The 24,490-nt window shown below is 38.4% G+C and overlaps 1 protein-coding gene across 2 annotated transcripts in view; it reads left to right on the forward strand.

Moving 5' to 3' along the window:
• The window catches only part of trpc7b (transient receptor potential cation channel, subfamily C, member 7b), a 50,503-nt gene that overhangs the window by 12,814 nt on the left and 13,199 nt on the right, over positions 1-24,490 (forward strand). For both annotated transcript variants that reach the window (XM_077532640.1, XM_077532641.1), the window contains exons 3-7: positions 175-357; positions 3,382-3,546; positions 7,293-7,509; positions 8,627-8,860; positions 11,827-12,091. In XM_077532640.1, coding sequence (XP_077388766.1) covers positions 175-357; positions 3,382-3,546; positions 7,293-7,509; positions 8,627-8,860; positions 11,827-12,091 — 1,064 coding nt within the window. The remainder of the gene's footprint in view (positions 1-174; positions 358-3,381; positions 3,547-7,292; positions 7,510-8,626; positions 8,861-11,826; positions 12,092-24,490) is intronic.

Genomic DNA, 24,490 nt, shown 5'->3' on the forward strand with positions numbered 1-24,490 from the left:
GATAGAGTGCAGCATAAAAAATACGTACTGAATATTAAAGTTTAATTCAAAGCTAGCGAGTGGATCTCGGATTCTTGAACAACATTGAAGGCACAAGTCTTTAGCAATATAGTTACAGCATATGAACTTTGTTGTCTGACCCTTTTACTTTACTATCTTCTGTCCACACTTCAGAATGACTACCGTAAGCTGTCCATGCAGTGTAAAGACTTTGTAGTGGGAGTGTTGGACCTCTGCCGAAACACGGAAGAAGTGGAAGCCATTGTGAACGGCGATGTTGACCTGTGCCCGCCGAGTCCTTACAACCGACCCTGCCTCAGTCGTGTTCAACTGGCTATCAAGTATGAAGTGAAGAAGGTAAACAGCTTGAATACTTCCTATTACGTTACTATACAGACTATTTGTGTTTTTGCTCCAGATGGATTATGAAACTATAAAACCGGTGTACAAGAGCCAAGTTGCAATATCAAAGGGAACAGGGAATATAGTCCTCCATCTAGTGCATAAATGCCTTCCTGCTACTTTATGACAAACTCTTGTGAGATTTATGAATGGGAGCTTTATTAAAAATGATGCCTTCACGAAGATAATAATGGTCAGTTGGAGAGATATTACTTTAATTACACACTGAGGGATGCCCATTAATATTTCACCCCTGTCATAAATATGGGAACCAAAATATTGAAAACACTTTTCTATCGTGTCTTTTACATAGCCTGTCAAATAAAGCACCCCCCCCCCCCCTACCCCCCAGATGTTCCTACTTGAGGTTTCTGACTGAATTCTGTCTGCTGCTCAAGGGATAAAGCCAGGGATGTCTGGATTTAGGCCTAATTCCCCGGGAGAAGTGGGCACAGACTTGTTTGTCGATTTGTCAATGAGCCACCTGTATTATTTACATGCAATGTGCACGTAGAGACAGCGGATATATATATATATATATATATATATATATATATATATATATATATATATATATATATATAAAGTGATTAAAATTAACCAATCATGTTCCAACTCATCTTAACTCATTCACTCCCAGCCATTTTCACAGAAGCAGTCCCGTTCGCTCCCGGCTGTTTTCCTGGATTTTGACTGATTTTGCAAGGCCCACAGAATATTGTGTTCTATTGATATAAAAGCATGGAACCTATCAAAAGAAACATTAAAGTCTCTTCTTTCATCAGGAAAAAAATGTATGTTTCTATCTGTTTCCGTTTTGCAGCAATTAGCATTAGAAGAGAGCTAAGTTTCATCAGTTTTCACAAATCTATTTAAAAATGTAAGTCATTGAGCTTTTTTTCTAGATAGCCCTGGTTGATCTCCTTTGCTCTGCTGCCACCTGCTGGCCGTTTGTGTAATAACCACCATTTCTGCAACCGTTCTTTGCAGTTGAGAGGCTGCATCAAAGCCTTCTGTACGCGCTAGCATAAAAAAAAACAAAAAAAACGTGTAAATACGTCTTTGGGAGACTTAGAACATTAAAATAACGTATTTATACGTTATTGGGAGTAAATGAGTTAAACAGCAAGCATGGTGGTGGTAAAATCATATTATTTTTTTTCTTCAGATGGAACTTTAATATCAGTCAACCACCAGTTATTGTTTGCTTTTGGGATGTATTGGCATGTGCATGTGAGTTAGCCTGTATGTACTGAGTGTAATTCAAAAGGTGTTGAGAGCCAGAAGTTACTGTACTTCCAAATTAGTTTTGGTGGCAACCATAAGAGGTCAATGAGCAGCTGAGTGACATGACCTTTTAGGCTGCTGCCACATTCATTCCGGACCACCTGTTGGTCACTGCTAGGTAGCTGCTTGAAGACTTCACCTTTCCTTGCATGGGCAGGAATCGTTTATCATGTAAGAGGTCTCAGGAGTTTTGCAGATACAAAACTGGACGCTGTGCTAGACTAAATGTCAAAGCAATCACCAATTCCTCCCAGTTTCTTTCTCACAGTCACGTCTTAATTCCAGCGTTTGACCTTCCATCTTCTCTGCTCTGGCAAATTTTTCTATATGTGCACTTGTCTGTGTCACATGCATGCATCAGCCCGACTGTTTATGCTTCTCTTGCTTTGCTACAAGCAAGCATGACCAATAGTCAGGGAGATAATTGCACAGGAGACAATCAGAGAGGGAGGGGGCTTATTGCCATGGAAACCAGGTGGTGCATGACGGTGTGTGGTGCATGTTGCTGGTTTCAGGGATGGGAGTTGTTTTGGTTCAATGCGTATAAATCAATGTGCTGAGTGGCCAGTGTGTCTGTGTCTTTTGGTGTTTCGGCAGATCTAAATTAATGCAGATTCACGCTCCATGAAAGTGACGAGGCAAATTAATGGATGAAGGGCTCCTGGAAGTTTGATTGAGTGTTTGATTAATTTTGTGGCAGTTGATCAATTTACTGTAGCACTCAAAACATATTTGTTTCATTACTGATTACTGCAGCTCATTTGGGCCAAAACTATAGTTCTCACAACTGAAGTTATGGATGACAAGGACAAAGTTGCAACACCTTGCTTTTTTTTTTTTTTTTTTTACATGCCACTCAAATGACATCACCATCTAAAATCAATAAAGCATTTTTGATTACAATTCAGATTCACTGGGTATTTTTTCCTGTTTTAAATTGATATATCTTTTTGATGAAACACGTGAGTTTCTCCTATCAATGTCTCTTGCTACCTTCTGTTGCTTATCATAATTGCAATTTCTGTTAGCGTGGAAGTGAATAACAAAAAAAAAAAAAAAAAGATATCCTCGAAGGCAATCTCTCTTTTGATGTCTTAATACCAGAGAAAGCGCTATAAAGAGAATAAGAGCACGTAAGAGTTACGATCCATTGCAGTTTCAGCCACGCTGCAAAAATTAGGCTTAAATAGGAAAAAAAAATACTAATGTGTATATATTAGCCTATCTAATTCAAGCAGTATATCCCTGGCGGCAGCAGATGCACATAAGTTTTGACCTAATTGTCTGGGTTCTAAAATATACCCCCAAAACATTAAGAAAACAAGCCTAAAATAGAGTCTACTTTATTTCTAGTCTGAGTCTACTTTATTTCAAAGTCCAGAACTATAAAATAAGCGTCAATGTTTTGACCATTACAGTGGACAGGAAGCCCTAACTCAGGAGAAGAATGGTTAACTTGTTTAATGCCAGTCCAGTAAAAATGGATTTTTGATGTCTATAGCCATCAATAGCAGTAATTTAGTTAATTATTGCCTCTTAATATCTTGTCACACAAAGAAGAGTAAGAACAGTGCTTTGATTAGACACTTTCTTTCTTTTTTTATCACGTTCTCCCCTTTTTCCTCAAAATGATTTGTGCTATATTTTTCTACATTTAATTTACCTTATTTCCGTGCCGCCCTCTTCCCCCAGTTTGTCGCCCATCCGAACTGTCAACAGCAGTTACTGACCATTTGGTATGAGAACCTTCCTGGTCTCAGGCAGCAGTCCGTTGGGGTTAAATGCTGGACCGTGCTGGGCGTCACCGTTGGTCTGCCATTCTTGGCTGTTGCCTACTGGATCATGCCATGTAGCAAGGTATGATGAACACTCACATGTACATTTTTTTTTCTGCACTGTTGTTTTCCTACAGTTATAATTACTAAACAATAAGTGAACAATAGAGAGTTTAGTCTATTCCTCTGGTTTGGTATCTGCATTAGGTTGATTAGAATCTAAAGTGACATGCTGTAATGTGACATATACCCCAGAGATGATTGAGCTGTTATGCAAAGCTCCAGATTCCCTTGATTAATAATCTTTTAATCCTCTCCATTATCATTAAGGTTTTAGCCACGTCCCTGCATGTGTGTACTTATGTGCGCAGTAGGATTCGGCAAAGCCTGTCAAGGACCCCTTAAGTGCCTCAAATATGTGACTGATTAATTCTGTCGACAAGGTGAAAAAAAGTGTCTACGCTTGCAAATGAGTAATGCTGAGAATGCATGTAAAAAAATGTATCTTTGCACAGCGAATACATATTTGTGTAGGTGATCCTGTTGAAAGTCTGTTCAGAAGAGTGCAAGTCTTAGTTTTAAATGTTTAGCTGAAAGAATTGTAGGGAATCCTGATCTTGTGTGTTAGCATTACGAACATGATGAATACTGGAACCATTTTCTTGACCTCCCACTTTTGCTAATGTAAGCTTTTTAACACATTCACTGCCATAGACGATTTTAGACGTCAAAGATTATTTTTTTCCTGGACTGGCAGTGAATGAGTTAATTGTGTCTAGAGATGTTGTATTGGGCTCTTGCCCTGAATTGCTGTCCTTATTTGAAACATGTTTGTACTTTACACACTCGTCTCGTGGGAGATTAAAGCCCAGATCTCCACAAGGAAAAATCCATGCACCAATACCCACCTGGCACACTTGTAATCGATTAGTAGTTGATGGTTTGGCAGACTTTCACTGAAAGCACTAATTACAGCCAAGTATGATTCATATATTTGTGTAAAAATGAAATAAATAAATAAATAAAAATAAATAAATAAAGGGGCTATGGGATTGGGAGGTTTTCACATTCCTGGACTGAGTCTTTGTAGCTCACCAATTAAAATTGATGTTTTCTTTTGTTATAAACACTATTTAAAAGAATTTTAGAGCATCTGTTACTCTGTTGTGTTACTATTGTCAGTGAACACTCATCTCTGCACATATGTTGTAGCAGGCATGGATGGGTTGCAGAATCAGAGCGTGTGCAGATTTCAGAATATGTGCACAACCCTGGTGAGACTCTACTTTCACAAACAAAGAGAACATTTTATTTGGTTGAAATGTGCTCACTTCCTCCAGGTTTGGGGGGGGGAAGACAAATTAACTTGAAAAAAAAACAAAAAAAAAAAAACTGATGGGGTTTGCAGGTCTCACACAGCCCAATCTGGAACAAGCATCTCATTTAAGCAGAGAGCTGAACTGAATCAACCGTATCATCACAGAAGCTGAAGTAGAAGCATGTCCAAGTGACAGGGGAACGTTTCCAGGATGTTTTCGCAGAATCGGGCTTCACCTTTTTCGACTTTGCGTGTGTGCGCGCGTGTGTTTGTGTGTGTGCTTGCGTGCATGGCATTGGAATCACAGTGGGATCTTATATGCTGCAGTGCCTGCAGACGGTAGTGGTCTCCCGTGGAAAGATCATATTGAACTCAGCAGGTTTGAAAAGTGGTGCTGAAATTGTGTGCATGTAATGTGTATGGCATATTTTCACTCGATTGACACCCTGTAGCATTTTTGTAGCCACGTGCAGAATCCACTTGCATTTTCTTTTCTCGGTCTATTCTGAATTCAAAATTCTTAAGCAAATGCCACTTTTGTTAACTTTCGTAAATAGTCTTTTTCTTTTTACATCAACAATTATATCTGCCCTTATAATAATGTGGATATTATTGGTCAAAACAACCATGATTTTTGTTAGTAATGTTCCAAATTATTATTATTATTATGCACATTCGCATTGCAGTTAAAATGAGCATTGTGCTATGCGTCACTAACACACTGAAAACTAAGAGCCACAGATGTTTGTTTTTCCAGTAACTGAGCCATTGAGACAGTCCCAAAAACATTGCTGGTCTGGTCGCACGTGTTCACGTTACCTATGCGCAGGTATTTGGAGGTTGAGGCTACTTACACTGAACCAGCTAGCTTAATGAGCTTTGATTGGCTAGCTAGCTGGTGTTGCTAAACATGCGGAGTCGCTCCTAAGTGAGTTTGTTTAGTCAGTCTTTGCTTATATGGCGGTGAATAAGTTACACTTATGACAAAGTATCGTTCTTACGAAGAGATGACGAGGAGTAACCACAAGAAGACAAGCAATGATAAATGCTAAGCTAATTTGAAAGTGATAAGTAATTGTTGCAACACTGGAATGAAATACATCAAAGATGGAGTGCACTTTTCACAGATGTCTGTCTGAAACCGAATTAAAGTGGAGCATGTACAACTTAGAAATGGAAAAATAGCAGGAAATAAGTGTTTGAACTCTGAAGAGAAATTTGTACAATTTCCAAGCTTATGTCCCAAGTCAAAATGGCGGTCTTTTTCGGTGAAAGGATGCTCTCCCGTCATTGGATCATTGTAATTTGTGAGGATTGTTTTGATTTCAAAATGTGATGAAACGTTGTTTTACTACTATAACAATCTACCTGGCTTGTATGCTAGTCACAGGCAAAAGCACGCCGTTAGTTTCCATCGTGTAAAGGAAACGTTTTATTGCGGAAATATCAGAAATGCACGGACATTTGAAATTGTCCATAAAACTAATCACAACCGGAAACCGGAAATAAATCACGTTACTGCGTACTTCAGTCGGGAATAGTGTCCTATATGCTTAAAGGTATTAATATAGGATAACGTATTGCGGATATTGGCAGTATGATATGTTTGTTTTTACAATATGGTACTGAGTTGTGAGTTTGACTTTTGACATGAGCAAATGTTCTCAAAATTACATTACTGTAGATTTTCTTTCTTTCTTTGTTTTAATTAATTTAGCTTTGCTGAAAGACCATACAACCCACTCAGAAAAGTTTAAGCTAAAATTTTAATTTGTGTTTGAAATTGCATCATGAAATTTTTTCTAGACAAGAAAATATAGTTTGCTGCTATGCAAAATACAAATTTGAAAAACAAAAACTGCTGATTATGTAAAAAAGAAAATGATTGTTCATTCATTATATAGTCATATTTTTTATTGTTTGATAACACTTGCTCTTTGAAATACTTATGAAATACTGTAGATATACCATTTTGGGAAAAAAAAAAACATTTTTACTATTCATGTTACAAGGATATAAAAAGTCTAGACCCCCCGTTCAAATGTCAGGTTTTTATGATATAAGAAAATGAGACGAAGACAAATCATTTCTAAACTTTTCTACCATCAAACCTGCACAACTCAAATGAAAAAATATAGTGGCTTATAAAATACTCTTTTCCAGAGGGGAAGTGAACATAAACAACTGAAATCACATGCTTGCATAAAATTTTTACACCTTTTGGAGATTTTGTTATGGTCCGATTAAAGCTTAGGTTGAACTTTTTCACCATAATTCCTAAAGGTTTGGTACACTCAATATTGATCCTCACTAAAGGGAAACATGGTGCTAGTAGCTGTTTTTTTTTTTTTTTTTTTTTTTTTTTTTAAACAGGTGGAATAACTTTATAAACAATTCCACATATGCTGTAATCATCACACTTTCAATGGTGACAGGTGTGTCCTGACTCCCACTTAACATGAGTTTCAATGTGACAGTATATTGAATATTGTTTCCTGCTTGCTTTCCAGCTGGGTCAGATCCTGCGAAGCCCATTCATGAAATTTGTGGCTCATGCGGTCTCCTTCACCATCTTCCTGGGTCTACTGGTTGTCAACGCCTCAGACCGCTTCGAGGGTGTCAAAAATCTGCCCAACGAGACCATTACGGACCACCCGCGGCAGGTGTTCAGAGTCAAGACCACGCAATTTTCCTGGACAGAGATGTTGATCATGAAATGGGTGTTGGGTGAGTTGGGACAAGTTTTCATTATGGCATATTTAGTTACCATATTTATTTTGAAATCAGACAAGGCAAGACAAGAGTCCTCATTGAGGCTGTTCAGGTGTTTACCTCGACATTTTGAAAGACTGATTTTTGCAAAGACGTCATTTATCTTACCTATTATGTTTTTATATTATGTCTGCATTGTGAATAAACTTAAATGGGAACATCCCTCTCGCCATAAAGACATCTAGGTTGTCACAATATATCGAAAGCTGTTGACAGAAAAATGCCCTCAAACAAATCCACACCCATTAAATCATGGTAGAAGTAATAAAAAGAAAGATTTGCATTTCCAATTAGCTTCAAATTGCTATCTGTGCTCTATGATAATGCGAGCAGGAGAAACTGATCAGACTTTTTACAGCCTAATTGAATCTGTATTCTAAAGTTTCTGCACCATGATGATAAGCCAGCATAGTGCCTTCACAGATTTGATATCAAAATGAATGCACCAGTTGTGTTTTATTTCCTAAAGCTCAAATAGAAACTGGCCAAAGCAGAGTCCTAGCAAAAAGGGGATGGAAATACAACCTCAGCAGAGCAAATGTTACAACAACACATTGCATTGTAATGAGAACACATGAAAGAAGAAATGGATGTGACCAACATAAGGAAACGCAAGATGGATAGATAAATAAATGCCGTTTCAATCAGACCTCAGCTGTTTCGCAAACCTGCTGGCGTTTATTCCATACTGTATATAATTATATTGAAATTCAGACCATCTCTGAACATTACTCTCGACTGACCCGCTTTATGCTTGTGTGTGAGTGCAATAAATGGTCACTGGTGTGGGTAGAACAGGCCTATTTATGATTCCAGCAGCTTGCTTTCAAATCCCAGTCATTGTTGCAGAGATTACACTGATGCTTGCACTGCAAATGAGCAATTTTCTCTTCGCTTTGGCTCCAAAGGCGACAGACTTGTTTTTTTAATGAGACCATGCATGACTCTCAAGTGGTGAAATCTGGGGTTGTTTATAAATGATGAACTTAAATTTTTAGCATCTGTTTATGTTCAAGTGTGTGCTTTTTGTGAATATTTGCATGCGTGTGCATGCGTGTTTTGGCATCATCAGGTATGATTTGGTCCGAGTGCAAGGAGATCTGGAGCGATGGGCCCAGAGAGTACATCATGCACCTGTGGAACGTTCTGGACTTTGGGATGCTCTCCATCTTTGTGGCGTCATTCACGGCACGATTCATGGCTTTCCTCAAGGCGTCCAAAGCCCAGCAGTACGTGGACATGCATGTGCCAGATGAAGATCTCAGCAACGCCTCGCTGCCTGACGACGTGGCCTACTTTACATTTGGTGAGCTGTTTGCTGTTATTGCTTTTCAAAGGGAAATGTATTAAATGTTACTTTGAGTTTTTGAACGCCGGTGCCTATAGTTTTTGAATGTTTTATTATTATAATTTTTTTTTTTTTTATTAAAAGTAGGCGTGTCAGTCGATTGAAATTTGTCATCGTAATTAATCTCATGACTTCAATAGTTCATTTACGATTAATCGCAATTATATGTTGTAAATGTACAATAAAAAAAATTCACACTCTTGATAACATAAAAGTGGAAAAAATGTTAAACAAATAGAAATGTTGCTGCATCTTTTAGTCATTAATACAGTAATTTCATTTTGTTAACAATAAAAACAAGTGTGATATTGATTTGTCATTTTTCTGCCACCAGATGGCATAATTGCATTCGTAAGACAGTGACAGCTCAGCACATTTTTCTTTTCATATTAAGAGCTATCTCATCTTTAACATGAAGTAACTTGTGAAATTCTACACATTTTTAAAATTGTAAAATACAACTTGACCCCAGTCTCTACAAATGTATGCATTATTATTAAATGTATTACTGCTAAATTTTGACATGGAAGTGGCTGCTGCGTTGCGAGTGGAATTCCCCCAGCACAGGCTTTCCAAGTAAGGGGCAGTCATTAATCACGCGTTAAAAAACATTAGTGCCGTTAAAGGAACTTTAAATTAAGACACTAATTTTGACAGCCCTAATTAAAGACATGGCAAATTTCGCATTCAAACATCAAACTTTTCTACCAGGCGTTTGCTCAAAATCATGGAAGAAAGAGAACCTAGAGTACATGTGCTTTCGAGGGCCGAAGTCCTGCATGTTTTTGAGGTTTCTCTACTCCAACACACCTGATTCAATGATCAGGATGATTACCAGACTCCTGAAGAGCTTGCCGATGATCTTAAATATGAATCAGCTGTGTTGAACGTGGAAACCTCTAAAACATGCAGGACTCTGGCCCTCGCGGACCGGACTTTGACGCAACTGAGGGTTTCATTGCACCAACAAAAGCTCGATTCAGCGGATGTTTCAGAGTGATAAAGCTTTACCTGTAGCGACTTCAGGTTGGTCAAAGGCTTCAAGCGGAAGATTATGACGCACAACAACCTGAGGCCCGTACGTGTTAAGCTTTATCACTCTCTGAAGCGTCTGAAGAAGGTGAATCGAGTTTTTGTTGAGCTCTGGTGCAGGCCTCCGGATAGAATTTCCTTGGCTTTGCATGAAAGCCTGCTCCAAGATTTTGGTGTTTTTATCACTGGTGAAAATTGCAGTATAGTTTTCAAGAACAGATCCTGTTTCTTGAAACTTGGCATGGATAGTATAAATTGTACTTTGCGTTGGAGCAGCTCATGAAGCTTCTCAAATTGGCCCTGAACTGCAATCAGGGACAGAAAAAGCTCCAGCCAGGCAGCAACTTCACAATCCTGCTCCTATATCATTAGCAAGCCATAGGAAAGGGTGTGCAAAAACTGTGAAGCCTGAACTGTCAAATGCTGGTGGCCTTACATTTGCGCAGTGTATAGTAACTTTTGGGATACCCTGTATCTCCACATGGATAAGATGACTCCTACTGCACCTGCCTCAAAGTTATATATCATTCTGGTAAAGTGATATCAGGGAGTTGATGTCAGTGCATTTTTTCTATGAATGTAAATTTACACCCATGAATGAGTATTGAATGAAACAAAAACAACATTCATAGAAAATGTAAACAAGTCTGGTATAGTAGTAACAACAACACAAATCAGTAGCCTACAACAACTTTTTAAGCCACTGTCCACCCGGGCTTGCTGCTGTGACACCGTCGCTGATGTATTGGACCTCGCCACTGTATCGGGTTCGGGCAGACAGTCACCGAAACAATTGCTGTACTGATTTGTGTTTATTAGATTCAGACTGCCGTGCAAAAAAAATGAAAAAAAGCCCCCTTTCTGGTTGTCCAATATGCCTCATTAATTTCCATCACCCACAAAAGAAAGTACAACGCATAGTCCCTTTTTAACTAGTGTCCGTCCGGACCTATGTGTAGTGACTATAGATAAGTCGACTCCTCATAATTACAACTCAAATCTCTGATATTAATAGAAAGCAGATTATACTTTCTTTACAAAATATTCAATAGGACAACTTTTGTCAATACCTGGATTCAAGCATGTATGAATTTGAGTCATTGTTGTGTTGCAGTCACTTAATGGAGTCAATTCATTGCTATAAATATGAGATAATGGGAGTTCCAGATTTAAAATATAAATAATGTGCCATTTTTTAGAAACACGCAGTTTGTTTTTCCGTTAAACTAAAATGATGACATTCCTCACGACCATACTACTTTCTATATACTGCATAGAAATCTGCTGCAAGCTACTACACTGCTTGTGTCTTGGAAGAGAATCTTCATCAGTGCTGTCATCTAGTGGCTTGACTCTGTCACAACACATTAACGCAGCATACAGGAGGAACCACAAGATAATTTATGACCTTCCTCATTGTCAGTGATCATCACCTTTTAACTGCCTTCCATATGTCTTCTCAGGGACACCATAACTATTCCCACAAGTAGTCTTTCCATCTTTCCTCCTAAGGTGTCCCTGCTGTTGTTTTGAGTTGCTTTATTTACTTTTTGCCTACAGCCCATTATTCTTTCCTGCTTGTGTGTCTGCTCTTGATTCTCCCCAGACACTTGTATCTCTTTATCCCCACTCTTTGTTCTCCACAGATCTCACATCCATCGCTTGTCAGTTCCACCCATCGCTCTGCTTCATCTCAGTAATGCTAGTCTTTTTTTCTTTGCTCAACATCTTGCGTCACAAAATGTTTGTTTTTCACGTATAAAAAAATTATAACCCATGTTATTATAACACTTTATTAGGAAACACTTGCACGATTAATGAAGTTATATTTCTTATATTATTGTTGATAATCTTTTCTGACATTGCCCCCCTACCCACCCCACCTTCTCCAGCAAGGAACAAGTGGCGCCCGTCAGACCCCCAAATCATCTCTGAGGGCCTGTACGCCATCGCGGTTGTGCTGAGCTTCTCGCGCATCGCCTACATCCTCCCAGCCAACGAGAGCTTCGGCCCGCTGCAGATCTCGCTGGGACGCACAGTCAAGGACATCTTCAAGTTCATGGTCATTTTCATCATGGTGTTTGTGGCCTTTATGATTGGCATGTTCAACCTGTATTCTTACTACCTGGGAGCCAAGTACAATCCAGCCTTCACCACGTGAGTTACACCTGTTTTATTGTGTATTATTTTATTCAGCTATGACTATTTAAGACCAGTCTTGTAACTCAAAACATTTTCAATTATCTTTCTCAATTGAAATTGAAATTAAGTGAAATGCCATTAACTCATTTACTCCCAAAAACGTATAAATACGTTCTATTTTAAATATTACCATGCGCCCAAAGATGTATTTATACGTTTTGGCTTTGATGCAGCCTCTGAACTGAAGAGAATGCTTGAAGCAATGGTAGTTATTACAAAAACGGCCAGTTGATGGCAGCAGAGTATAAGAGATCAAAAAGCTCTTTTTTCCCGGTAGTTTTAAACAAATTTGTAAATAATGATGAAACTTAACCATATTTTAATGCTAATTGATGCAAATTGGAAAAAGATAGAAATATACTTTTTTTCCCTGATGAAAGAAGAGGCTCTAATCTTCCTTTTGGTAGATTCCATGTTTTTATAACAATAGGACACAATATTCTATGGGTCTTGCAAAATCAGTCAAAATCCAGTAAAATAGCGAAAATGTCCTGGGAGTGAATGAGTTAATCTGTTACATCCATCCATCCATCCATTTTCTTGACCGCTTATTCCTCACAAGGGTCGCGGGGGGTGCTGGCGCCTATCTCAGCTGGCTCTGGGCAGTAGGCGGGGGACACCCTGGACTGGTTGCCAACCAATCACAGGGCACACAGAGACGAACAACCATCCACACTCACACGCACACGCACACCTAGGGACAATTCGGAGCGCCCAATTAACCTGCCATACATGTCTTTGGAATGTGGGAGGAGACCGGAGTACCCGGAGAAGACCCACGCGGGCACGGGGAGAACATGCAAACTCCACCCAGGAAGGTCCGAGCCTGGACTCGAACCGGAGACCTCAGAACTGGGAAGCGGACGTGCTAACCACTCGACTACCGTGCCGCCTAATCTGTTACAAAAAAAAATAAATACACATATTTAATTTTAAATGTGTTTATTAATTGGAAAAAATATCACTCTATAGTATTAGACTATATAAAAGCATACATTTATAATATTGTTTAAAAAAATGTAAGGAATAGTACCAGTGGTCTCAAACTTGTGGCCCAGGGGCTATTTGTGGTCCACAGGAACATATTTTGTGGCCCCCTACTTGAAAACAAAGTTTAATTGTATGTGTAGCCCTGCCTTTTTTTTGCCATGTCGTACTCGTTACATTGGGTGTTTGGTGCATTCTTCCTTCTTTTTTTTCTTTTTTAACTCACTTATGGGCTTCCATTGCTCTGGCCCACGACAGCTTTCAGTGCTGCGTAATTTTGTAGTGACACCATTTAGATATAATGTTGAAACACTCAACAAAACAGTGCAACTAAATTCCAATAATCTTAGTTGTTTTTGAAGAATATATATACCTGTGAGTATCATTCTATTGTTACTACCACTTAAAAGATTGTTTTGAAATATAGCCTGATTAGCCCTTCTCTTATGTTTTGCATTGTGTGTTAGCATTATGCTAGCCAACTTTCTTGAGACATGTATGTAAATGTAATTTGGTAAAATACACAACATGACTTTCTCGCCATTTTATGTTTAGTTTTAAAGTTAACTTTACCTTTTAAAGAATTGTTCACCATTTGTCAAACTGCTGCTTGTTGTGAGGTGTATTGCCACCAGGTGGTAGCTCGTAACTCAAGACAAAATCGGCCAAGCAACGGCTCGTATCTCCAAAGCGTGTAAATTGGGTCACTCATAAGTCAAGGTGCCAATTTATAATGCCCAAGACTGGTCAATTTAGATCCACCTTTTCAGTTTTACAGAAAAAAAATGATAAGTAATGTGCAGTATTATAGGATATAGCTATCTGCAGTATGTAGAATTGTTACTTAAGTATGAGGGCAAAATGAGATGGCAAAGTCTAAATAGCTTTATTGGTGGTTTAGGGTATTAGGTCGCACTTGGAGGGATTTCAAAATTAACGAGCTTCTAGCGCTGATGTTGCATATCTCCCTGAAATTGGGAGGATTAGTTAAATGTTATGTTGTTACAACACTGATTTTACTTCCTCAGCTCCAATAAAAATAAAATAGGGCACTTGATTTTTATGTGAACTCTTTAAAATTGTTTACTTGTTCTACACAACTATGTCAATCAAACACACACAAAAAATATTAAAATAAATGTCAATGATTGGTTATATATGCAGTATATAATTGCAGTGTATTTTTCTGTGTGTGTACACTGTATATGTGTGTATTACTCTCTCTTTAACTGAAAAGTAAAAAGGCAAAAGTACAGAGTTACTTAAGAAAGAAAGAAAACACAGCTCACAACTTTAAATGCATTTTTTAAATAATCCATCACGTTTAGTCTTATGTTCCACTCTTTCAAATTGTTTTTTTTTTTTTTTTTTTTGGTCTCATTTTTTTTAGCAGATGAAATGGCACAATTTGGACTCAATCTGATAGGACTGTTTGTAATTTGCATAAATTACTCGGTTTTGCTGTTGAGGACAAATGAGGAAAACGGGAACATGTGCATCAGTCCGGTCTGAGATGGGTAATTTTGACAGTTCATTCTGTCTGATAATGTTCGCCAAATTGCTGTCAGCAATTAGCATCTGTTTCCTTTGTCGCACTTAACATTTGTTTCCTACTCGTGTATCTTAAGCATTCACAACAACCTCCTAATAGAGATACAAGGTGTAGGTTTGGACCTGCAGAGCAAAGGACTCCACTTTTCCGTGCCTGTGCTGTGCATATAGAGCAGCTCCTCTGCCGAGCTGCTGCTCAGGCGTCTTCGAGGTGGTAAGTTCTGCTTGGCTGCTCACTCAGAGCCAAAGATCCAGGCTATGAGATGGGCAGACAGACACTGGCAGTAATAGAGAGAGTCACCCTAAAGGAAAGCAGACAGATGGGTGGGAAGTATTCCAGTGCTGTTTTTTTTTTGGTTTTTTTTAAATAGCTGTCTCTCCTTTGGGAATAAAAAAGAGCCCTCATTAGTCAAATACCAATCAAGTGGATTTTGTACTAAGAGCCTGGTTTTAACCAGTTGACATAAATTTAAAATTGCAAAATAAATGTTAAAAATCCCCAATGAGCTGCAATTTTCTCAGATTCACCTTCGACTGCTTTCATTGCTCTGTGGAAGGTGTATGGAGCAAAAAAATAAAAAATAAAATACAAGAAACATGATGCGGTTGTTACATACGCCACCAGGGGTCAGTCTGGCTTTTGGTCTCAGCCTGCAGCTGAGGAATGCCCTGAGCTGACCCACACTTACGCAGTGTAATGAGATTCAGCACAAGAATTGTTGCAAGTGTTATGCCTTATTAAAAAACAATAATGCACCATTTAATATATGTTTATTATTTTATGCCGTGGTAAACCACAGCAAAGCACCTCTTTCCACACTCGCACTCTAATTGGACAAAGTATTGGGACAAATCTATTTATTACCTGATAAAATCTCATTTGTTAATGCCTGCCAATACCGTATATCATGCTTGTAGTTTTGTTAAAGCAGCTTAGGCAAGGTAATTGTCTGCCCCTGCATGACTGTAGGGCCCAGTGCACCCTGACACAAGCACATTTGGGACGACCTAGAACAGATTGTGAACCAAACCCTCACTCAGGTTCCACATCTGGTCTCGCAAATGCTCTGGATGAATGGACACAAATTCCCACAGACACTCTCCAACATCTTAAAGAAAGTCTTCCCAGAGGAGTGAATGTGTGTATAGCCCTCCTCCATCTTTTCGTCCATTTTCATTTCCTGTGCAGGCGCTTGTCCGTACAGTCACAGGTTACCGTAAAATGAATTCAAGCAAGCGACAGCGTACACACCTTGACTTGTGGCCTGTCAATCAAACAACTATTCAAACTCATGTTTGCATCCTTAATAGACATTTTTAGAGAATTCAGTTACAGGGAGGACTTGCGATAGGATTGAACCAACTTGAGTTAAGCATTTTCAACTCAGCACACTTTACAATATGCAGACGTTTGACAATCAGTGAGCAATTCATCAAAAAAAAAAAAAGAAGCTGTTTCATGCCACTCTCAGTTGAAGTTTACTTTCAAACTGCACTTAAAACAAAGAAAATGACACATTGTTTACCAACCAACAACGGCCTAAAATAAAAAAAAAATAATAATAATAATAAAAAATAAAAAATAAATAAAAAAGCCCTGCTAGCTTCATGCTAACACTAATCAGCATATATGTTGCGGTGGTTCGACAAAAAAATGGTTAAAAAAATAAAAATAAAAATCTCGGCAGACAATATAACAGCATATGCAGTGTCATATCCTCTGCGTAGAATAATATTAGCGTTGTACTGATGAGCTTAGAAAGCTGTTAAGATGTTATAATGTATCACTCTTGAGTTGTAGGCGGGACAGGGACCAATGCAATTTTAGTGAGTGGCTGCTGCAAAAAAAAACAAGGACTGCCTAGAACTCAAGTGGGATTTTTGATAACACCTTATTAGACAGTACAAGTAGATCCATCTGTCTCTGTCCGTCTTTCTGACCACATCAGAAGTAGCAGAATTTAATTGATTTAGTGTGACAAGTTTTGTCAAATTATTTATAGTATGTTAGAGTACTATTTTTTCCTCATTAAAATAATTTTAATTTACATTTTTTTTTTTTTTTTTTTTGTTTGGGGGGCTGAAACGGATTAATGACTATGACGGATTAATTTCCATTCATTTTAATATGAAAAAAAAAATGATTTGAGATACAAGTCTTTTGAGTTACCATGGTGATCACATGACAAATTAAACTTGTATCTCAAGGCACCACTGTAACCTACAAAATTGTTTTAATGGTGAGATGTCCCAACATTAATTAGAACTGAGATCTCCTGACTATGTCATATGTTCGAACCTCTATCCATCATGCTGCCCCAGTGCATTAAGGTTGTTACTAATACAAAAATGTCAGCAGCTTTCTGTCTAAATCTTGACATCACGTTTGCATAGTGTACGTGTGAAACTTAAGCTGTCTACCAAGGCACATATGTTTGATGCTCTGAAGCAGGAAGATGAGGAGAGAGCCAGGTGGAGTTGTTAATGATACCCCAGGAGGGGCCATTTGGGCTGGGAGATTTAAGGCGAGGAGGTTAGATGGAAAAGTGTGGCATTAGTATCCTTTTCTTTCACACACACATTCTCACTTTGGCTAAAGCCCATTGTGGACTCACTTATACTGTTTTTTTGTGTTTTTTTGTAACATTAAGGTACACATGTACATCGAATAAGATCCAATAGAAAATCAATATCAAAATGTCTGACTTTTAAAAATATAATAATGTTCAATTATAACATAAAATTTTTGTTTTAAAACACATTGAGCACAATATGGTGTAGAAAGTGCTATATAAGTTCACTCCACTTACCATTTACCATTTAATGTGAAAAATATTTAGTGTGCTGACATTATCTGCTCTCATTTGCTGCATGACGGCGCAAATCAAGTGCTGATTCTCTCCTTCAATGAATGTCACGACCAAGAACACTAAAAGCATTCCACAGCAGGTTCAAACGACATACAATGAACACTGAATGACAAAAAAAGAGACCAAAACGTTTGAACAATTGAAAAAAAAAATAGCAGAGCTCTTGTTACAACCAAATAACCATGATTATGTTACAATGACTATAATTATAGTAAAGTCAGGATTTTTGATACAGCTATTGTCAGATCTCATTATACCTTTCTTCTATCAGGAAAATTATTTTTCTCCTAACACCATCCAAATGATGAGGTATCTTTGTGATACATTATAAGTTGTTGTTTAATTGTTTGGCAGGTTTTCATAACAGTTCCTCTGAGGATACGTTTGTTTTTAGAATAGCAAGGCGAGCCGGATCAAATGCTCCTATGGGCCACATATGGTCAGGAGCTAGCCCACTCCTAAGTTAGAGTGAGCTGCTGTACCTATTATTGTGGTCAGTGTGAGTATCCCCATATGTGCAAATACACAAAGATACACACGTACATAATGCCTGTGTTCTGCATCAGTTAACAGGTGTTCAAACAATATGGTTGTGCAGTTTAAATAACACACACACACGTACACGCACAGTTGTCAGGATACAGATTTGGCCAGTCGTGCTGAGGCGGGTAGACGTACACGTCTCCATGTTCCAGTCCAGTTGTTGTCAAACCTTTTTACACCAAGTAAGACCTCAGAAATTACTTGGCTGTTCAAGTAGCGCCATAATGACGAACATTAAAATGCAATAATTTAGGAGCCTCGAGTGTTCATTAAAAATGAGGAAGAGGTTTTATTCATAAAAAGTAGGGATGGGAGAGTACCGATACCAGGTAGCTGTATTTGGCCGATGCACAGCCTTAATTCAAGATAGATACTCGTGATGGTGACCGATGCCAATACCGGATGCCCTAACTGTGGCCATTTTGCCTTCAGGAACTTGAAATTAGAAGTCAGAAGAATAGAAAACTGCCTTTAATTTCATGCAATTTTAAGGAAAAAATGCTATATTTGGATATTTAGTTTGTTCTTTAAAAATTAACTTTTATTGTTTTTTTGTTTTTTTTATAAATACAGATGGTATTGGTTCTGTATCCATACTGGTTTAAGCCTAAAAAAATAAAATAAAATAATAAAAAAAAAAAAAAAAAAAAGTGGTGTCGAGCGTAAAAAAATATTTATTAAATACCGCTTTTTTATTATTTATTATTTAATATGATTGTAAGCCTCTGTGACATTATGGAAAGTTTGAAAATTGACCTAAATATGCCAAATAGCTAAATTAAAAATTGTGCTGAAATTATTCCCGTCAAATGTGTTCGACATAGCTAAAAGTTACTAAAAGAAAATTGCACCTAAATAAATATTTCTAAAGGATTAAATGCAAATGTGTTGTACTTAAAAGTTACATACAACTGAAATACTTAACTCTCTCTCTCTCAACAAGTGTACTCTATTGAAATGGAAACAAAAAGGTGAAGCCGCAAAATACATTAATATTACACTTAACATTATACACATTATGAACCTTTAATTCAATGATTCTTATTGTAAGCCCACGCACCACACTTTGAGTATCTCTGTTTTAGTCAATCATGTGTAACAGCACTGCACAGAGCAGTAAAATGGATCGAAGAAAGAAAAGTCTAAAGATGCTCAAAAGGCAAAATTATTATTGATAAAAATGCCAGAATGAAAGAGGCAAAATGAAGGAAAATAAATCAATTGCAATCAGAGGGAGATTGCAGTGCCACAAACAAAAGGGGATCAAGTCTGCTGTGCAGGAAAAGAGGAAGCAGACAATAGGAGATGGAGGGAATAGAGGATGGAAAGGGAACCACAGGGAGGTATGCAGATGCAGAGCGAAGGGCGTTTGGGGCTCTGCAGTTTATTCAGGCAAAAAATGTGGGAAAGCTGCCAGGATGCAAAGACAAAGGAGGGGAAAATGAGCAAGGGAGGATGACGGAAGATGAGAGAAGGTCAAGCTGACTGTGCAACAAACAGAAGCGTTGACACGCACACATTGGCTTTGCATGCATTTTACTGCCCATAGCTGCTTGGACATCAGGACAGATACTTGCTTTATGATCTTGACTGGAGTATGTTGTGTCCTCTTGGTTTCATTTGTCTGTGAATGACAGACTGAACTGTGACAGGCACACAAGAAATTGTAAGAAAGTGTTACCGGCTTACAGAAGTGCAGGGTAAAGCCGACATAAAAGACCTTAAAAGAAATGTAGGCGTGAGCATGTTGGCCAGAATTTAAAGTCAATGCTACAAGTAACAGAGGGCGACACCATAAAGAAGATAAAATAAAGGAAGCGTGACAGAAGGTCTAGCTTGACGGTGGTGAGGGTGGCAGGGTTGGAGCGTGATGGTGATCCTGGCGAGAGACCGAGAGGATAAGATGATAGCTGAGAGGGGGAGCATGAGACGAGATTTTATTAGCTCGGAGGGGAGTCGAGATCAGCTTCCACCAGCCTGAAAGTAAAGAGAGAGAGAGGGAGAGGGAGAGAGGGAGAGAGAGAGAGAGAGAGAGAGAGAGAGAGACTGTTGTGACTAAGACAAACTAGACCGTTAAAAAAAAAAAAAAAAAAAAAAAACATGATGAGAAAATGCAACAAAAACATCCTGGTTCCTTATGAATTTTTCATGGCTTTTCTATTAACATGCCGAACCACACTCAACAGAACCACCCTCACGTAGCTGAATAGCCAAAATATTAGAAACAGGCTTGAAGTTTAATGTGCTGTCATACCACGGAAGAATTTCTACACCTCCGCAGACTGCACACAATTATGAATTACGGATGTGGATCATGCCAAAACGTAACGGATGCTATTGGCAAGTGATGAGGGCTGGGGATACCCTGAACTGGGTTCATTGTTCTATTGTCATACTTATCATAAAAAAAAATAAAATAAATAAAATAAAAACAACAACTGTCTGACAACTTCAAAGAATACACTAGTTACTGGGTTGCTGCAGATCCTTAAACAGGGCCTCAATGGGCAATAAAATGTCCTAAATCAATATTTCTAAAGTCTTAAAAAACATTAACACATAATAAATAGGATATTATAATTATTAATAGTCTCAAATTTGAAAACCAATTGCTTTAAAAAATAAAAAAAATACTGAATGACTCTCGTCAGTCACAATAGTTAAACCAACAAAACAATGATGGGGTTTTAATCGGGTCTCTTGAGAACAAATGCACTTAATTTATGGGCTGTAGAAACTTTGGATAAAATTGGGAAATTGGCCTTAAATTTAATTTAAAACTGAATTATAAAGTCTTAAAAGGCTTATGTATAACTTGGCTTAAGCTGTAGGAACCCTGGTATGGAATCACCTTTTGTTTTCTTTTTTCTTTTTTTAAATTGTAGTGTTTAGTGGCGAACAAAATGAGCAGATAGAGTAGCCTTTTTATCAAATCTGACTCTCTTCACTTTAAATTCAGTAAGCGTTTCGTTCTTGTATTGCCCATCTTTATGCATCTTCAGGAAGTGTTCCTTTTATGAGATAGCATGTTGTACTGTTGGACTAGAATTGGTCAACTTGGCATTCTAAATCACACAGTTAGGATGGGGACTCCCTTCACTCAACTCAATTCTATATTTAGAGATCACTTTATAAACAACCACCACTGTTTTCTTAAGATGGAACCCAGGGACAGCAGATACACTGAAAATAACAGAGGCCCCAGAATTTAACCTTGCGGAACACCATAACGTGCAGTAATACATGTGAATTAATATTTCACAAATTGGTACGGACCACTTTCCTTTTCTGCTCGACATAGTTAGTATGAAGGGATTTCAATAATAAATAAATCACGACGTACAATCATAAAAGTCACAAGTCGACTACTCAGCAATGCAGCATAATCATCGGCAGCCAATGTGGCCAAGCAGGGCATATCATATTGAATCATTTGAGTCGAGTATGTGTCTTGATATGACCTGCTCCCAACCATGTTTCATGAGCATATGTCAGATATTTGGAATTTGTCTGAAATCATCTTTAATTAATCCCACTGGAACCATCTTTGGTTTAACAATCACTGAATAAAGAAAGCCAACATACTGTTGCTGGAGAAACGTCACTGTAAACTATGTTAACGCATCACTCAAAAACTAATTTGCAGCAGCTATGGCTCAGGTGGCCGAGTGGCTGCCTCGTAATTGGAAAAGTCTTCGTTCCTCCACAAACTTTCCCAGGTGCCATGAATAAAAGAGTGAAGCTGTTCTGGAGGCGGTGTCATCAGCATGTATATGTGAACAGCGCAGTATTTATCCTTCTAGCATTTAGCAGGTTTCACTATTTGTTTTAAAAGCGCCCCAGTGGGAGGAGAAAAGCTCCGTATGAATGCAGCCCATTTGCTAGCTAATCAACAAGAGGGATGATTTCACGCACGCTAATAGCAAAAATCACAACAACACATTTGTTTAGTCGCTTATGAAATTACAAAACAAAACAAAAGCACACAAAAATCATTGCCTCGCATATAAATATATAAACACGCTTCGATAACAGGTTCCCTAATTTCCTTAAAAGCAACATATGTATGGCTCCCAGCCCTGCTATCATCATGGTGACAGTGATTTTAGCACCAGAAGAGGACAGTTAATTTCAAATGAATGTTTAACTAATCTATATCTGTCTGTCAGCATGAATAGAAGTGCTGGTCAAGTCGCTATCAAGAAAGACATGTTCCGTATTATTTGCGAAAGGACCGAAATTAAAGAGCAGTGATGGAGAATCCCTTTGCAAAGTCTGCTTTTACATTAATTCTGATCTGTGTGAGAATGTCTCCGTAGTGTATATCATAAAAAGTGTAGGATCATGTGAGTTTTGTGTGTGTCGAGGAGATAAAGAAAATCTTTATAATTCAAAGGAACAGATGAAGGGTGTAGTAATGGCTGAAAACTGCCGGGAAGCAAAAGGGGCGGGGGGGTGTGTGATCGAATGACAGATATAAAAGCAATAGCAATGGATTTATAATGAAGTAGCGATTGCTAGAGCGAGCAAATGAACGAAAGCGCAAACGGAGAGCGAAGACAATGGCGGCAAAGATCAAGCGGTACAAGAAACATGTCTTTGAGGGGGATCAGGTTGATTTGGGCCTGTCTTGTCATTAGGATGGAACAGCTCCCCGCAGAGCGAAGGTGACACACACACACACGCAAGCACGTCTCTGCAGGACATTAGCACTCTGATCTCTGCCACACACGTTCAACATGGTTTGCGTGTGAATGCGTGTGCGTGTGTGTTATCATGACGGCATTATCCAAGCATCAGTAAAGCAACAGGGGAAGTGGGCATCTGGCGAGAGAGATGGATGGTGTGCTATTATCTATTATTAAGAGTGGCATTTCCCAATAGGTTGTATAATGGGGCACGTCACAGTCACACACACGCACACGCACACCCCGACTTGACACCTCAATGCCTTAGTTACCATAATCCAGTCACTTGTGTCCTGTCCTTCAGCGGCATATCGTATTGCGGTCCCATATAAAGCACACTGAATCTCAAATTACTTCGCATCCAACTGGGACAAAGAATGACAGTTGGTCACTCAGCCTTGCTTGCACATTGAGCGATTTAGCATAAGATCTCCTTACGATGTGAACTGTGCGAGGCAGTCGTGTTCTGAGGCTCCTCATACAGTACGTTGTAACTTGAAACGCATCACCTTAATTTGAAAAAACAGGAGGGTACCAGTGATGGCAAAGGCGAAAAGAGGAATGCAGCGGTGCCTTGAGATATGAGTGACAGATTGAGATTGTGAGACTGTGGCAGCTTGACAGACTGAGAAGAGGCTTTAAGCTATTCAATGGCACGCCCACTTGAAGTTTACTGGCAGGCAAAATACTTACACTTTGTGTACTTAAAACAACCAGATAACTTTGCCTTCTGCTGGCTTAATACTCACACGCATTTTTGTGTTTATTTTGTGTGTAGTTTGACTGTCAAGCCACTGGGAGGGGACATGTTATTTGTTGACACCGTTTGACCACGGAGGTGGCAAGAAAACAGGAAATATTTCAACTCATTCTGATTTTGGTTTTGATGACAAGTCATAAAGAGCGTTGAATGCCGCAATCTTGACCGTCCTGCCGATTGTGCCTTCAGAAGGCAACAACTCTTGTTGATAATTTGTTGATGATTTTAAGAGATAATCTGCAATCCATATTTACATAATGGGGGGGGGGGGGGGGGGGGGGGGGCAGTATAGTGAATAGTCTAAACTACCAAATAATAATGGACAATCTATTTCATTCTTTACATTCTAAAGTACAATCTTGTATTGGTAACAACCAATCACGGCTCACCTGTTTTCTGGGTTTGGTGAGCCATGATTATATGGAGGACCAAAACTGCCAAAATTCTAAATTATTTTCGAAATTCGAATAATTTCCATTTATATTTATTTTTTTTAGATATAATTTTCGAATTACCCCGCGACCCTTGTGAGGAATAAGCGGTCAAGAAAATGGATGGATGGATGGAATTTTCGAATTATAATTTTTTTATATTCATTTTTATTTTCACTTTTAGACATGTATTTATTTATTTCGAATTTTGGCAGTTTTGGTCCATATGATTGGTCGTTACATGTTTCCTCAGCACTGGTGATGTCATCTTAAGTGGACAGCAAGTGGCAAAATTTGTTTTTAGAAGTACTAATTGTTCTAGAATAAGTTATCAATTACTACATGCGTGGTTATGGAAGGCATTTAAACTGGTATCTCAAGGTTGCTCAGTACAGTATGGCAATGTTGGCAATAATAATATAAAAACACTGCCATATGACATGATTGTGGAGATACTCCAGACGACAAACACTAATACCTTGACTCATACTGAATCTCATGACAGTGGCATATCAAACAAAGAC

The sequence above is a fragment of the Festucalex cinctus genome, chromosome 9 (genome assembly GCF_051991245.1).
Source record: "Festucalex cinctus isolate MCC-2025b chromosome 9, RoL_Fcin_1.0, whole genome shotgun sequence".
In the NCBI taxonomy this organism is placed as follows: domain Eukaryota; kingdom Metazoa; phylum Chordata; class Actinopteri; order Syngnathiformes; family Syngnathidae; genus Festucalex; species Festucalex cinctus.